Genomic DNA, 18,239 nt, shown 5'->3' with positions numbered 1-18,239 from the left:
TTCAAGCTTTCTGCATCTATAGCTAACATTTACTAATTGAACTAAACTTTGCAATTTGAATTGAGCCTTTTGTGGTTTAGTAATCGTGCAAGGCCATGTGGATACTTCAATCTCATTTCAATTGATTATGCAGCCTTGATTGATATCATACCGATGTCTCAAACAGGTTTCAAAGCATTTTGAATGGTTTTCCCTCATCATGAAAGTGCTGTTTTCACAACTATCGTGTCCGTAACAGAGAAATGTCACATATATAACGCTGGTTTTTCCCCATTTATGTGAAAACGACAATAAATAAAAAATAAATATTACATATTCTTAGTTAGGACTGCTAACCCTTCTAAATTCTGTGGATATTTTTATTTCTCAATTGTGCATTTCAATTCAATTGGATATACTGGCAATGGTAACTTTATATGTAAGTGATAATACATGGCTAGGTTTGCGTTAAATTATTTTAATGCACGACTTGGAGGCAAAGAACCACTCGACGTGAAGAGAAGGTTGCCTTCGCGAAGTTAATTAAAATAGTTTAATGCACACCTAGCCGTGAATTATTCCGTTTATATCCAGTGCTGGGTAGGAAAGGATTACATGTAATCAGATTACAAAAATCAAGTACTTGTAATTAGATTAATTTACTTGTTTACTTTACATTTAAGCAACATTATGTCAAAATGGTACAATCTTATTCTAGTCAAATGCATGTGACATCATGTAAACAAGAATTAGATCAGAAGGAATGCAAAGTTATCCAAAAGCAATCATATTAGATTACGTTAAATATAAAATCCAAAAATTAAACGTTACTGAATACAATTTTAGTCATGTTATTTATAATCAGTACCAGATTACAATTCAGAAGTAATCTACCCAGTACTACTTACACTCTGGTCACTTGCCAGCGTTGATTAGATTTTTGTAGCGCAAATTTCGACTGGAAGAATAAAAATAACGGTTAATTTAATCTATAGGTTGTTAGATATCGAGTTCTGCCTGTTATAAAGTAGACACGGATAAAGTAGTGCACAAAGATTATATTTATTTGAATGAATTAAATAAAAAGCTGGACAAGTCATTGAAAAACGGGTGTCTTTTCCGTTTTTCATTTAACGTAGACGGCATTGCTTGATTTGATGATATCGGGTTTTGTGATGTGACGGTTAATCTCAGCTGTGAGAGTCCTAAAACTCTCACAGTGTCTCATTACTGAGGACAGCAGAGTAGGCGCATTAATATAGAATGGTGTTTAAAATGGAACTAACCTGTGCATTAAACAGTTTTAACACACACATTCCAGCCAATCAGAATTGATTATTCAAATAGACCATGGTATAAATGAAGTAAAATTTTTACTGCAAATCTCACACCCAAATGCTGGAATTTGATTGTACTGAAATTGTCCATTTTTATTTCTCTACAGTATATTCCCCTCTCCAGAGCAGAATGCAGGTCTGTCTCACTACCAGGGCACATTAAACACTGGTGGGTCTTTGCCTGATCTTAGTAACCTGCATTTCCCCTCTCCGCTCCCCAATCCGCTGGACCCCGATGAGGCCGGATATCCCAACCTGAGTGGAGGCAGCAGCACCGGGAACCTCCCTGCAGCCATGATGCACCTGGGCATTGGAAACTCTCAAGGTCAGTGGTTTAACTATATGCAACTTAAACCCTCCTTCAGACAGATTAATATGTACTGTTGTTTTTTTTTTTTTTTTTAGACAAGACTCATTTCTTTTACAAACAGTCTAAACATAGCAAAGACCTGCTAATCTACTGTTCACTGTGCCCTAGCTCTGTTTGTGACTAAATCATTATTCAAAGAGGCTGTGTAAAGCATCTCCTGGCTGAACACTCTCCTCTTTGTTTAATGGCACACTGTAGGCGCTTTCTGTGGAATGAATGCCATGTGTTTTCTAAAGGGCCACATCCATGCATAAGACCACAGCTCTCCTCCTCTTCCCCCCTTTTTAAGTCCATCCGCCATCTGATCGCTCTCTTTGACTTTCGTTCTCTTGAGCTTTATTCTTTCCATTCGCTCTCATGTCTGGGAACAGTTGTGCTGGGATATTTTTGCTGCCCATTTCAGCAGTGCTGATTGGCTGATCTCCAAAGACACAAGTGACCTTTAACCTCTGAATTGGCTGCTCATAAACCGCTCTCTTCTCTCTCACTCTCACTGGTCCAGTAACCTGCAAACAGTTGCTCAGTGTCTTTTCTAAGGAGTGGACATCAGGACAGGAATATCCCTGTATGTAGCCAGTTTTTCTGGCTATTCGTTTAACTATGGCAGTTTGAGGAGAACTTTTGACCTCATGGTGGTCTGAATCTGATTATGTCATGTTTGTTGTTCTCTCAGGGCTGTCATCCTCCCTAAGCAACCCTTCCATCCAGGCGTCACTCAGCAACTCTCAGCTGCACTCATCTCTCAGCAATCCATCCATCCATACGTCTTTGCGTCTCTCCTCGCTGTCCAACCCTCCTCCGACGGGCATGGCGAGTTCACCCAGGAGGCGGCCGACCCCCATTAGTCCTCTGACACTCTCACCAGGGGGTGATCAGCGGCGAAGCCTGAGCAAGCAGCTCTCCCCGACAATGTCCCCCTCTCTATCTCTGATTACACAGGTAAGAAGGTGCTCGTTAAATCCTCTCAGCCAGTGTCTCGGATTCACCGGTGATACATTAAACAGAGGTGTGAGGAGTAGAAAAGATTGCTGGCTTCTTGGAAAGGTTATATAAACTGCTTAGTTGAAATGTGGCACCTGGTTCATTGTTCAGAAAGTCATGTCAAGGACAGTGTTTTGCCATGTACTGTAGAGAAGCTTGCAGTTAAAGGGATAGTTCACCCAAACTCATTTACTCTCTAGCCTCATTGTGCCAGTCCCTTATGACTTTCTTTTTTCTGTAGAACACTAAAGTAGATGGTAGGCAGAATGTTAGTTGACTGACAGCCTCAGTCACCATTCATTTTCATTGTGTGATTTTGTAAAATCCCTGCTTTCTTTAGGGGGTTGCCTTGGACACCAGCAACTTGCAGATGGAGCCTCCACCTCCATACCCCCTTTACCAGCAAACCCAGCAGCCCCTGCAGCAGCAGCAGCAACAACAGCCTCCCCAGTCCCATCTGTCTATGCAGCAGAGTTCCCAGCATCCAGTGGTGCAGCAACGACAGCCTCAAGGCAACCACCAGCAGCAGCAACAGCAACAGCAACAGCCTGTGTCACCTCTGCAGAATGTCCAACTCGACTTTAATTCCAGCGCTGTGAGTTCCCATTGGATATAACTTTTAGAAGAGACAGGGCAATAGGGGGAAGGCTATAATGTTAATTTATTGTCTATGATATGTTATACTTTTCAGCTGTATTTGCCAGAGGATGCAATCCAGGCAAGCAACATTTAATCAAGTTATAGTATAGAAATTGCCGTAAAGCTAAAGTACAAGGGTTTCTTGGCTCAAGTTACCATTTTAAGGCCATGTGCTATGATGCCATGCCTTGCTTTTGTACACTCACTGAGCACTTTATTAGGAACACCTGTACACCTAGTTATTCATGCAAGAATTTTTTTTAATTAACATTTTTTAATAAATCATACAATGACAATGAAATGTACAACATATATATATATATACACACACACACACACACACATATACATATACATATATATATATATATACATATACATACACACACACACACACATACATATATATATATATATACATATACATATATGTGTGTGTGTGTGTGTGTGTATGTATATATGTGTATATATATGCATATATATATATATATATATATATATATATATATATATATATATATATATATATATATATACATGCATATATATATATATATATATACAGGTGCTGGTCATATAATTAGAATATCATCAAAAAGTTGATTTATTTCACTAATTCCATTCAAAAAGTGAAACTTGTATATTATATTCATTCATTACACACAGACTGATATATTTCAAATGTTTATTTCTTTTAAGTTTGATGATTATAACTGACAACTAAGGAAAATCCCAAATTCAGTATCTCAGAAAATTAGAATATTACTTAAGACCAATACAAAGAAAGGATTTTTAGAAATCTTGGCCAACTGAAAAGTATGAACATGAAAAGTATGAGCATGTACAGTACTCAATACTTAGTTGGGGCTCCTTTTGCCTGAATTACTGCAGCAATGCGGCGTGGCATGGAGTCGATCAGTCTGTGGCACTGCTCAGGTGTTATGAGAGCCCAGGTTGCTCTGATAGTGGCCTTCAGCTCTTCTGCATTGTTGGGTCTGGCATATCGCATCTTCCTCTTCACAATACCCCATAGATTTTCTATGGGGTTAAGGTCAGGCGAGTTTGCTGGCCAATTAAGAACAGGGATACATGGTCCTTAAACCAGATACTGGTTGCTTTGGCACTGTGTGCAGGTGCCAAGTCCTGTTGGAAAATGAAATCTGCATCTCCATAAAGTTGGTCAGCAGCAGGAAGCATGAAGTGCTCTAAAACTTCCTGGTATACGGCTGCGTTGACCTTGGACCTCAGAAAACACAGTGGACCAACACCAGCAGATGACATGGCACCCCAAACCATCACTGACTGTGGAAACTTTACACTGGACCTCAAGCAACGTGGATTGTGTGCCTCTCCTCTCTTCCTCCAGACTGTAGGATCCTGATTTCCAAAGGAAATGCAAAATTTACTTTCATCAGATAACATAACTTTGGACCACTCAGCAGCAGTCCAGTCCTTTTTGTCTTTAGCCCAGGCGAGACGCTTCAGACGCTGTCTGTTGTTCAAGAGTGGCTTGACACAAGGAATGCGACAGCTGAAACCCATGTCTTGCATACGTCTATGCGTAGTGGTTCTCCTCCACATTTTTGAATGAGTTTTGTTTCACAATCCTCTCCAGGGTGCGGTTATCCCTATTGCTTGTACACTTTTTTCTACCACATCTTTTCCTTCCCTTCGCCTCTCTATTAATGTACTTGGACACAGAGCTCTGTGAACAGCCAGCCTCTTTTGCAATGACCTTTTGTGTCTTGCCCTCCTTGTGCAACGTGTCAATGGTCGTCTTTTGGACAACTGTCAAGTCAGCAGTCTTCCCCATGATTGTGTAGCGTACAGAACTAGACTGAGAGACCATTTAAAGGCCTTTGCAGGTGTTTTGAGTTAATTAGCTGATTAGAGTGTGGCACCAGGTGTCTTCAATATTGAACCTTTTCACAATATTCTAATTTTCTGAGATACTGAATTTGGGATTTTCCTTAGTTGTCAGTTATAATCATCAAAATTAAAAGAAATAAACATTTGAAATATATCAGTCTGTGTGTAATGAATGAATATAATATACAAGTTTCACTTTTTGAATGGAATTAGTGAAATAAATCAACTTTTTGATGATATTCTAATTATATGACCAGCACCTGTATATATACATATGTGTGTGTGTGTGTGTGTGTGTGTGTGTGTGTGTGTATATATATATATATATATATATATATATATATATATATATATATATATATATATATATATATACACACACACACACACACACACACACATATATATATATATATATATACACACACACACACACATATATATATATATGTGTGTAATGCTAAATTTGAGAGGCAAAATTACATAACAGAAAATACTTTGTAAAATAAACCCCAGCCAATAGGAAGAATGAAGACAAAGAACATGTAGATTCATTCACAGAACTGTCTCAAAGGTGTGATCTTCCACAAAACAAATTCCAGCTGATATAAATCCATTCAGATTCCTCGGACAGACAAACGAATGTACAGTGAGCTGGTCCAGTGGATGACATAATCATTCCAATGTCCCGTAAAAATACTCAACAAAACAAACTACAGCCAGCAGGAGGAATAAGCATGAAGAATGAACAGATTAATCCACAGCTGTTCCAAAGGAGTGTTATTCAATAGAACAAGCTCCAGCCGCTAGGCGGAATCAATACAAAAAGAAACAAAACCGGCATCCTGGTTCCCCGGATGGTCGAGTCAGTTCACTCGGAGGCCGCATAAAAGTATATACCATGACTTACACAATCTGTCAACTTTATAAAAGACATCCTTTGTGTGAGCATGTAGATATTTTGCGGTCATCCGTAGTGTCCACTCTCAGACTGGCCGGGAACTTCAGTGCAAAAGTAATCTTTCGTCAATGCAAAAGTTTCTTTAAGGAAAAGTGTTATTCACAAAACAAACTCCAGCCGCTCGGCGGAGCCAACACAAAAAGAAAAAAGAAACCAAAATGACGCCCAGCTTCCTCAAAGTACAGAGTAAGTACAGCAAGTCGACCCACTCACATGAGTAACACCCAATGGTTTACTCACCCATTGATTCAATAAAAGACTTTGCCTGATTGGGACATGTAAATACTTTGCATGTAAAAAACCTTAGTTTCTATTCTCAGTTTGGCCAGAAACATCAGAGTAAAAGTGATCTATCACTGATGTAAGAGTTTCTTACATTCCTTGAACCGATCGCGTTTCTCTCTTGTCGAACTCGCAAAGTCCGGGAACAAGAAAATATTATGGTTCTTCCAAGAAAGCTTCTCTTTGCTCCTCGCCTGGCGCAACGCAAGATCTTTATCGGATGATCTCAGAAATCTGGCCAGAATCGATCGGGGCCTGTCTCCCTCAGCAAATCTGTGAGCTGGGACTCTGTGAGCTCGCTCGATTTCCAGCTTGTGGCCTGTTATGTCGAGCAGACTCGGGAAAAGCTTGTCTAGGAATTTCACCATATCTCTGTCCTCCTCATGCTCAGGAATTCCAACAATTTGAACGTTATTCCTGTGGCTTCTATTCTCAAGATCTTCAAGCTTTTCAAGGAGATGTTCCAAATCAACTTTGGTCGCGGGCTGATTAGCGGTTAATTCCCTTTCCGAAGATTCCAGAAAATCGATTCGTCTCTCAACATCCGACACTCTTGTAACTACCTCAGAGAATTTTATTTCCATCGCCGTAATCGATCAACGTATTACAGCGAGATCTTCCAAGTCAGCGAGAAACTTCGTCAACATCACCGACATGTTGAACAACTGACGCTGGATCTCCTCTCCTACCGTGCCATCCAAATCGAGTCCCCGGTCTGTAGGCCTGTCGGGGCTTTCATCCTGAACACGTAAGTGTCTTTTAATGTCTCCAGAGCCTGATGATTTTGACTTCTTTGCCATGTTTTGCCTCAGAGCAGATGTGTAACTGGGTGTATCAAATTTCACCAGATTATAACATAAAAATAATAAAAAAATTTGCGCAGAGCTTGTCGCTCACAGGTCTGCTTCTTGCATGGCGTCACGTGACCCCTCTATTTATGCAATTATGTAATCAGCCAATCGCGTGGCAGCAGTGCAATGCATAAAATCATACAAATACGGGTCAGGAGCTGTTCACATCAACCATCAGAATGGCGAACAAATTTGACCTTAGTGATTTCGACCATGGCATGATTATTGATGCCAGACGGGCTGGTTTGAGTATTTCTGTAACAGCTGATCTCCTGGGATGTTCATGTGCAACAGTCTCTAGAGTGTATAGAATATAGTGCGAAAATAAAAAACCAAATACTATTCTGCGGACGGAAACGCCTTGTTGATGAGAGAGGTCAACGGAGAATGGCTAGACTGGTTCGAGCTGACAGAAAGGCTACAGTAACTCAGATAACCACTCTGTACAATTGTAGTGAGCAGAAAAACATCTCAGAATGCACAACACATTAAACCTTGAGGCGAATGGGCAACAACAGCAGAAGACCACGTCAGGAACTTTGTTAGGACCATAGTGTTTCTAATTAAGTGCTCAGTGAGTGTATAATTAGACAAATATAGTATAGTGTTAGTCATATTTAGAATAACTCCTCCTCGCTTTTTGTTTTTCTCAAAGCACAACAGCATGGGAGCATTCTTTAATGATCCCTTCATGGAAACACAGTTCTCTGGACGTCAGTCCAAGTGTTCATCCTATCAGGTAAAGATGTAAGATCCTATTCTGCAATGTATTCTTTGTTCACTTTTGGTCTTTGTTGCAACATATGTTTTGTGTGTGTGTTTAAACAGCAGGATCAGTATAATATGTTGGAGAATGCCATGAGCTCTGTGGCAGGTGGATTTGACCCTTCCTCCAACCTCTACTTCTCCCAGGCGGCCCTCATGGGCTTGAGCGATAGCCAAGGCAACCTGCAAGACCATCTTCAGATGAGGCCCAACATGCTCTACTCTAATTTTGGAGGAGTGCCCAACATTATCCTTACCGGTACGGATGATCTGACAGCAAGCCATAGTGTAGGCGTTATGAGACTTTCACCCATAAATTTCCATCAACAGGCCTGCCCTTCTTTCAAAGCACAAGAACCTGATTCTTAAAATGAATCTTACAGATCGTACTCCTCGGCACTGAGTAAATGGCTGGAGCCCGTAGAGTCTTTGTGCTGTTTGGTGCTAGTAATTTATTTATTTTTTTATTTATTTATCACACATTATACATTTGCACATATACAGTGAAATTCTTTTTTTCACATATCCCAGCTAAGCTGGGGTCAGAGTGCAGGGTCAGCCATAATACGGCACCCCTGTACTGGCAAGTGCTGGGGCTTGAACCCCCGACCTTCTGATCAGTATCAATAACAGAGAAATGGCAATAACAAGGAAAAATCACATTAAAAAGCGACTTTCTTTCACCTCCTTTAACGTCGCAGTGAAGTGCCTTAATGAGCGCAGTTCTGTTTAGTGTTTTGACATATTTCCTACTGAAACAGGAAATGGGGGTGGGACATGTTCTGTAGCTCCTTCATTTAAAAAAAATAGCCAATAGGCTTTAGTTTACAGCCACATACACACATAACCCTTTCCATTGTGCTGTTAATGTCAGAGTTGGTTACTGGTAAAACTGAGAACCAATACTAGCCTGGTTTCTACTGACTTAAAAAACGATTGATGATCTAACTGACAACTTGAATACATAACCAGCGTACAAACACACACACCACATCACAGTCTTTGCTTACGACGAGGCTGGAGGCGTTGTGCAAGTCCAGTGCAGGTGAATGAGAAACAAGCGAGTACAAGGTAATATATCCATGTTTTGAAACATAATACACTAAATATAAAGAACAAAAAACACCTACTCATGCTATTCATCCCAAGAAATTTCTGCTTGAAATAATATGAATAAACTCCAGTCACTTTTTCTGCATCCGACTCACATTACATTCAGGGGTGAAATACCTTGAACACAACCGTGAATTCACCGTTATTCCTCCTATGTGCAGTGGTGCTTATGTGCATGCCAGAGTCAGAGTAAAATGCTAGAAACAACTGGTCAGACGTGCATATACTAAAGCCAAGCACACACTACAGATCTGATCGCAGACTGGTGGTGTCAACCACACGACCATCGTCCCCGACTGAAACTACGATCCCGAAATTCATTCACAAACTCAGACACATAGCAACAGGAGAGTTTATTCTTGATTACATGTCAACAAACAACATGAAGGACGTGCCCGTTATTGCACTGATTTGCACAGAAATGGAAAAAACTGCTGAAAATTATGATGAGACAGCGGTTCAGGAGGTGTAGGCGTTATTTTTTAAATAATTTTTGTCTCCTGCTTCCCAGTGCCTTTCTCTCCTCTTGCACTCTCTATTTCAGTGGCTGTTGCCCATTGCCGGTCTCGTCGAAATAGTGCACATATGGGATGCTTGATTGATTTCTTAAGATGCAACCTTGCTATTTGTGTCACTTTACTATCACCTGTGGTGTGGAATAAAGAAGCTGACATCTGCACTCTCACAGAAGCAGATATCTCATGGAGCTATTCTGGACCAGCAACCGATAGTTGTGGTTATATATTTGAAGTCAGAAGTTTACATACACTTAGGTTGAAGTCATTAAAACAAATTTTTTAACCACTCCACAGATTTCATATTAGCAAACTATAGTTTTGGCAAGTCGTTTAGGACATCTACTTTGTGCATGACACACATAATTTTTCCAACAATTATTTACAGACAGATTGTTTCACTTTTAATTGACTATATCACAATTCCAGTGGGTCAGAAGTTTACATACACTAAGTTAACTGTGCCTTTAAGCAGCTTGGAAAATTACAGAAAATTATGTCAAGACTTTAGGCAAATAGCAAATTAGATTCTGATAGACTAATTGGAGTCAATTGGAGGTATACCTGTGGATTAATTTTTAAGGCCTACCTTCAAACTCAGTGTGTCTTTGCTTGACATCATGGGAAAATCAAAAGAAATCAGCCAAGACCTCAGAAACAAAATTGAGGACCTCCACAAGTCTGGTTCATCCTTGGGAGCAATTTCCAAACACCTGAAGGTACCACGTAGTATGCAGTTATAAACACCATGGGACAACGCAGCCATCATACCGCTCAGGAAGGAGACTCATTCTGTCTCCTAGAGATGAACGTAGTTTGGTGCGGAAAGTGCAAATCAATCCCAGAACAACAGCAAAGGACCTTGTGAAGATGCTGGAGGAAACTGTTAGACAAGTATCTATATCCACAGTAAAATGAGTCCTATATCGACATAACCTGAAAGGCTGCTCAGCAATGAAGAAGCCACAGCTCCTAAACTGCCATAAAAAAAGCCAGACTACAGTTTGCAAGTGCACATGGGGATTAAGAGCTTACTTTTTGGAGAAATTTCCTCTGGTCTGATGAAGAAAAAAAATGTAACTGTTTGGCCATAATGACCATCGTTATGTTTGGAGGAAAAGGGTGAGGCTTGCAAGCCAAAGAACACCATCCCAACCGTGAAGCATGGGGGTGACAGCATCATGTTGTGGGGGTGCTTTGCTGCAAGAGGGACTGGTGCACTTCACAAAATAGATGGCATCATGAGGTAGGAAAATTATGTGGATATATTGAAGCAACATCTCAAGACATCAGCCAGGAAGTTAAAGCTTGGTCGCAAATGGGTCTTCCAAATGGACAATGACCCCAAACATACCTCCAAAGTTGTGGCAAAATGGCTTAAGGACAACAAAGTCAAGGTATTTGAGTGGCCATCACAAAGCCCTGACCAAAATCCGATCAAAGAGGCCTACAAATCTGACTCAGTTACACAAGTTCTGTCTGGAGGAATGGGCAAAAATTCCAGCAACTTATTGTGAGAAGCTTGTGGAAGGCTACCCAAAACATTTGACCCAAGTTAAACAATTTAAAGGCAATGTTACCAAATACTAACAAAGTGTATGTAAACTTCTGACCCACTGGGAATGTGATGAAAGAAAAAAAAAGCTGAAATAAATCATTCTCTCTACTATTATTCTAACATTTCACATTCTTAAAATAAAATAGTGATCCTAACTGACCCCCTCCAGGTGGTAACCCCATTGTCCTTTCCATTTTAATCCTGGGGACCTTAAATAATGCAGTCCATTTGTAGTTTAAGGAGTAGAGTTCAAGAGGGATTTAACCGCCTCACCAGCGGCTGTCCAAGCCTCCAGTTTCATTTGATACCATCTCCTAGGGGTTAGGTAAAATTATATGGATAAAATTCAAATGGATCATTTGATGATTAGGATTTTTGGAAGCTAGGGTGATGTTATTCCAGACATGGTCCCAGCAGATCCCATCACCTGTGAGATTCAATTCCCTATTCCAAACAGAACTGCCGCTCACTGGATGTTTTTTGTTTTTGGCACCATTCTGAATAAATTCTAGAGACTGTTGTGTGTGAAAATCCCAGGAGATCAGCAGTTACAGAAATACTCAAACCAGCCCGTCTGGCACTAACAATCATCCATGCGATTATCTAATCAGCCGATCATGTGGCAGCAGTGCAGTGCATAAAATCATGCAGATACGGGTCAGATACGGGAGCTTCAGTTAATGTTCACATCAACCATCAGAATAGGGGAAAAAATGTGATCTCAGTGATTTGGAGTGTGGCATGATTGTTGGAGCCAGATGGGCTGGTTTGAATATTTCTGTAACTGCTGATCTCTTGGGATTTTCACACACAACAGTCTCTAGAATTTACTCCGAATAGTGCCAAAAACAGAAAACATCCAGTGAGCGGCAGTTCTGTGGACAGAAATGCCTTGTTGATGAGCAAGGTCAACAGAGAATGGCCAGACTGGTTCGAACTGACAAAGTCTACAGTAACTCAGATAACCGCTCTGTACAATTGTGGTGAGAAGAATATCATCTCAGGATGCTATTCTGAGATACGGGTTGGCGCTGTTTTGGCGGCACGAGGGGGACCTACACAATATTAGGCAGTTGGATTTAATGTTGTGGCTGATCGGTGTATATATATATATATATATAGTTTCACATATATAATCCAACAAGACAAAATAATAACAATTTACACAAATCATCCTGTTCAAAAGTTTACATCCTCTTGGTTCTTAACATAGTGTGTTGTCTTATTGAGCATCAATAAATGTTTGCACCTTTCATAATAGTTGTGTATGAGTCCCTTTTTAAAAGCTAGATCTTAACGTCATATAACCACTGTTGGGAAGAACTCAAACGTGCAGAAGATGCCGGGACACCAAAGAATGCGCAGTACCTGGAGGATTTTTTTTAGAACAGTGGGCAGTTTCACTGCTCAGGACAAAGCAGAAACAACACACCATATTAAGAACAAAGGCAATGTTAAGTTTTCAACAGGATCGTGTGTAAATTCAGTTATTTTTTTGTCTTGTGGAATATATGTAAATACAATATCTGTTATGTCATATAGCTTCATCAGGGCAGTACTAAATAAAAACAAAATTCAATTTTATGATCTCTTGTTTTTTTAATGATTAACATCTTGTAGATTCTACAAAAGGGGAAGCAAACTTATGCACTCAACTCTATATACAGTATACATACACATTTTAGATCGCAAAACAACTTTACAAAAATATAATGGTCCTTTTCAAACCAATCTATTCTCTTACAGGTTTAGGTATTGTTTAAGTAGTTCACTCAGTTAACTAGGTCTCTCTCTCTCTTAGATGACTCCAATCCCAACCTGTCTAAGGACATCAGCAGCGTGTTATCAGCAGTGCCCGAATGTTTAGACTCAGAAGGAGTTTTCCCATTGGAGGACGAACTTCGTATTGAGCCACTCAGCCTTGATGGACTGAGCATGCTCAGTGACCCAGATATGGTCCTGCCTGACCCCACTGTAGAGGACAGCTTCCGCAGCGACAGACTTTGAAAAACCACACGCATGTATACACGCGTACATACAAAGTCCATGAAGACTAAAGCACAGAACCTATAGCACTCACATGTTCTATACAAATACAAAAAGATGAACATGTCATTTTTTACATTTCCTCAAACCAAGCGCATGCATAAACACTACATGTTGATATAAAGTGAAACATCAAATTTGCATGAGTCATCCAGACAGTGTGTCTCATTGGCCATTCTTGCTCGGCATGTTCCATCTGCCTCCTGATACACCGTTCATCACTCATCAGATGTGTGAAACAAATCTGGGTGCTTCACACGTGCTATGACCTGTGAAGAAAACCAAACATGCAAGCTTGGACACATTAACCCACATTTATGATCCTGCTGTGTAATCTATTAATTGTGCAGAGTGACAATCAGAACACTGAAGACATAGCAATGCTAAACGGAGACCACCATTCTAACAGTGATGGCTGGTTTGGGCCCTTGCATTGCTGGTCTTATTGTAAGCCATGTAACCAAAACAAAATGAATGTGCTTGTTTTACACATTTGCTTCTGGATGTTATCAGAAGGTCACACCAGCTTTCAGTCACACTTTCCAAAAGGATGGGAAGCCTCCAAGGACAATCCTCTCTTTAGGCTGTGAATGTGAAGATATGATGTGTTATGGAACAGATGGAGTCGACAGCCGGACTAATACCAGCCCATATTGATGCACCAAATGCTGTGATGCGAGACACCAGCAAGATTGCCTGAGCCTTGCCCTCGCCACCCTACCCAACCTATGTTTTAGTACCAGGACCAGAACATGCATTGTGTGAGCTCCTCTGTTGAACTGCCTCTACTCGCCAACAGCCGCTTGTACCGCCTCCTGCAGTGCATGTTGTTGTTTATAGCATGTGCTGAGCTAATTGGGTAATAATGCCATGTAACTGGCCAGTCAGTGGTCATCTTGCTGGCAACCTGTCCGTCCATCCCTTCACATACTCTGAATATGGCCAGTCCCCTCACTCAAATGATAGAAGAGAATACAAGAGACTTACGCCTCTACTCAGCACAGTCATACTTTATAAAAAGAAGAGGAATCTAGCGGTGTATAGAGCATTATTTTGAAAATTCTTAACATGTTTGTTTTTGTAAAAATAGTTACGAGTTTTGCCACAGATATATATGCCTCATAATTTTCTGTCTTACTAGAATGTATTTTTGAAACAGAAAAAGGGGCAAACTGTTTACAAAGAACTACGAATAATAAATGTGAGTAGGCGCTGAAATTTGTATGATTTTGGTATAATTCTGAAAGAAAACCTTTGTATCTTTCTGTTATCAAATCAGTCCACAGTGAGTAAATAGAAGCTTTGGCTATGCAGAACTTTAGCACAGATGGCTAACCCTAGATCATAAAAAGGAACTATTTTACTGGTATATTTACTATATCTGTGTGCTCATTTCAGATTTTACACAGACTTGTAATGCAGCTTATAATGTCAATTGTATTTGTATTCGTTCATCATGTTTTTTCCCTTTTGAACTTTCGTTGTGGATGTCTACTTTTGTGAACGTTTTTCAGCATGGGCCTTCTCTCTTTGCAGCTTTGATTCTTGTCAGGGGTTTTTGCAAAAAGAAAAAATAGTGCAGTTCCAAATTTTAAAACCAAGTCTAATTTGTGGACGTGGAACACCTGTGTCATTGTTATTGCTCATTTTGCACTGATATTCTGATCAAAATTGGTCTTGGCTTTTTAAGAAGTGTTTATTTTGGCTAAGATGTTATTTCCAATCAAGCAAAGTTACCTGCTTTTTCATTGAAAGGACTTTGAAATAAAAGCGGTATATTTCGTGAATGACTGGATTTTAATGACCAACTATTTTGAGATGAAGAAAGATGTTTAATTGTAGCTCAGGAATGTATTTTTATTTTTTACCACATCAGAAGTGTTTCCAGGGCTGCCCCCAGACTACCAGATCCAAAAAAAACAGCACTCATTATCCATGTTGTTATCTGTGTAGCTTTCTGTTCCCAAGTTTGAGTTCTAGAGTTGATAATGGAAAGCAATAGCAATGTTATTTGTGTGCCATGTCCACATTTATTTTCCTATTCATCCAGGTCATTGATGAGTTTTGGTCAAAAGCACCTTGACTTGGTTTATTCAGAATGTTTCACCACTAATGTGAGTAGTAGCTTCATGTGAAACAAATGGATGAACCAATGAAGATGTTTTGATTTAAAATCTTGCTCATTGTTCAGTGTGGTCCAAGGGAGGCAAGAAGAGAGGACAATTGACAGAAGCAGAGATAGGGCCAGATTTACAAAAACCTTTATGCTTTTATAAATCTGGCCATGTGGTTATCACAGGCATTTTATCCACAAGCAAAAAGATATTTGACTTTCACCCCTGCAGCTGCAGTTTTTTATTCTTCTTATGTAGCCTTGTTCTCAAGATGTCTTATCAGCATCTGTTATAACAAGGACAAGATCGTAAAAGTGCAATGATGCAGCTGTATGCTTTGGGTTCTAGAGCATTTTTTGCTGCATCCTGTTTCTGCTAAAAAAGTGTACATCTCTTGATACAACTAACATCCTTTTATCGTCTCTTAACCTGTCACCTATCCAGTTAACTTTGTAGTTTTTCATGAATATTAACAGTGGCACCATGTTTTCAGGGATGGGGTGAAACAGGCTTCAGTAGTTCTGTTGAATAGCAGTGGTGTCTCTTATGGGTCTATGAGGGTTTGTTGGAGCCACATATAACAGAAGAGTACTGGGGTACTGCATGAGTGAATGAGTCTGTTTCCATCCCTGTCTCTCCAATACTTCTTGTCTTCTCCTGCCTTATTCTTGCTGATATTTGACCACTCGCTGTCCCTCTGAGTGTACTGTGATGATGGGGGGGGGGTTCTAGGCCCTGTGTTCTAATGGCAAAAAAAGTGCTTGTGGCTCTTTTTTTTTTTTGTTTTGTTTTTTTTGTTTTTTTAAATACACATAGACTTCGTAACAGATATTCATTTTTATTTTTTCTTCTGTTTATAGAAGGAATTCATTTTTTTTTTTTTTGGATGTCTTATTTTTGTCACCTTTAAAAAATTGTACAGTTATATTATTTAAAGAATATTTTCGTGTTCACTAGTGTTACTACTTTTTTGTAATATGCCATATTAAAGTCTTTCTTTTTCAGATATTACAATTTTACTACACCACAAGGCGTTTGGATTGTGAAGTATGTTATAGTGCTTTCTTTTGATTTAATATAAACAAATAAAACTCTTTACTGTCTATCAGACATCTACAGTGAGTTTTTTTCTTTTGTGTGATAACTTTCTGGTGTCAGCCATTTTCTCGTACACTTTTTCATGCTACACCACTAGATGGAGGCAGTAAGACACTTCTGACCTCTGAAATTGCATTTAAATGGACGTGGATGCTGAAAAATTACTTAAAAGACTAGATATTTTTGCACAATTTAAGTTAATTGAAGCCTAAACATTTTTTAAAAACCCTTGCAAATCACCATACTAATTTATTCAGAAATTAGTGAAAGTCTTGAAATAAAAAATTAAAGGGATAGTTCACACCAAAAATTCTCTCATCATTTCTCACCCTCATGCCATCCCATAAGTGTATGACTTTCTTTCTTCTACTGAACACAAATTAAGATTTTAGAAGTATATTTCAGCTCTGTAGGTCCATACAATGCAAGTGAATGGTGACCAAAACTTTGAAGCTCCAAAAAGCACATAAAGGCAGCACAAAAGTTATCCATCAGACTCCAGTGGTTTAATCCATGTCTTCTGAAGCGATACAAAAGATTATGGGTGAGAACAGACCAAATGATAACTTCTTTTTCACTATAAATCTTCAGCAGTCTCCTTGGTGATCATGATTTCAAGTCCGATTACACTTCCAAGTTGCATCTAGCGCTCTGCACACGTATCAAGAACTAGGAAGTGTAATCGAGCTTGAAATCATAATCGTGCCAAGAGACTGCGAAGATAAGATGTAGAGTGAAAAGGGAGTTTTATTTTGGTCTGTTCTCACAGAAAACCAATTGAATTGCTTCAGAAAACATGGATTAAACCACTGGAGTTTTATGGATTACTTATATGCTGAAGTAATGTGCTTTTTATAGTTTAAAAGTTTTGGTAACCATTCACTTACATTGTGTGGACCTACAGGGCTGAAATATTTCTCTAAAAATCTTCATTTGTGTTCAGCAGGAGAAAGAAAGTCATACACATCTGGGATGGCATGAGGGTGAATAAATTATAAACATTTTGGGTGAACTATCCCTTTAACCCAAAATGAAAATTCTGTCATATTTAAATTACCCTTGTGTGTTTGTTTTTTTTTTTTTTTTTTTTTTTTCTTCTTCAAAGAACAAAAAAGATGTTGGGCTGAATGTTACTTACAGCCTCAGTCCCCATTCACTTTCATTTTATGGGAAAGAGCAGTGTCAACATTTTCTCTTCTTGTGTTCCACATAAAAAAGTGAAGTTATATGGGTTTAGATTGCATGAGGGTGAGTAAACGATGACAGAATTTTCACTTTTGGGTGAACTGACATTTTAAATTGAGGTAAATAGGCCTGTACTCACTTAATATAGACTGCATTGTTCTTATGCTATAAAAAATGTATAATAAACACTGAGTAGAAAATGTTCTCAAATTTCGGTGCATCCAGATGAAATCCCATCTGCTTTGAACTTTTTGATCTACTGTCCTCTGCTGTCTGCTGTTGTGGACACCAAGGGATTACAACATTAAATAATGATTAGTGCTGGTGTAGTACAAACCAATGTGGGTTGGTTCTGAAGATGTTTTTATAAGGTGAGAACAGTCTGTCTGGTTCAATTGCAGCAAACCGTGTAACATACCTCAAAAATGTGGAGAGATGTCCTGGCAAGCCTTTCATCACCTGTGTGATACAGCACTCGCTATAATGGATTTTAAAACACAGGTAGCGTAGTAATAACATGTTTCTCGGCAGTGAGAGGAAGAACATGATAAGAGCATACTACTCCTTCACCTGCGG

At 39.3% G+C, this 18,239-nt stretch overlaps 1 protein-coding gene across 2 annotated transcripts in view; it reads left to right on the top strand.

Annotated features, from left to right (window-relative positions):
- The window catches only part of LOC127414559 (CREB-regulated transcription coactivator 3-like), a 57,679-nt gene extending 41,191 nt beyond the window's left edge, over nucleotides 1-16,488 (top strand). For both annotated transcript variants that reach the window (XM_051652686.1, XM_051652676.1), the window contains 6 exons: nucleotides 1,424-1,641; nucleotides 2,360-2,625; nucleotides 3,008-3,262; nucleotides 7,925-8,008; nucleotides 8,098-8,293; nucleotides 13,022-16,488. In XM_051652686.1, coding sequence (XP_051508646.1) covers nucleotides 1,424-1,641; nucleotides 2,360-2,625; nucleotides 3,008-3,262; nucleotides 7,925-8,008; nucleotides 8,098-8,293; nucleotides 13,022-13,227 — 1,225 coding nt within the window. In that variant the 3' untranslated portion in view covers nucleotides 13,228-16,488. The remainder of the gene's footprint in view (nucleotides 1-1,423; nucleotides 1,642-2,359; nucleotides 2,626-3,007; nucleotides 3,263-7,924; nucleotides 8,009-8,097; nucleotides 8,294-13,021) is intronic.
- The last annotated feature ends 1,751 nt before the right edge of the window (nucleotides 16,489-18,239 follow it).

Source organism: Myxocyprinus asiaticus, chromosome 2 (assembly GCF_019703515.2).
Source record: "Myxocyprinus asiaticus isolate MX2 ecotype Aquarium Trade chromosome 2, UBuf_Myxa_2, whole genome shotgun sequence".
Classification (NCBI taxonomy): domain Eukaryota; kingdom Metazoa; phylum Chordata; class Actinopteri; order Cypriniformes; family Catostomidae; genus Myxocyprinus; species Myxocyprinus asiaticus.
This window is presented reverse-complemented; position numbering and strand designations above follow the sequence as displayed.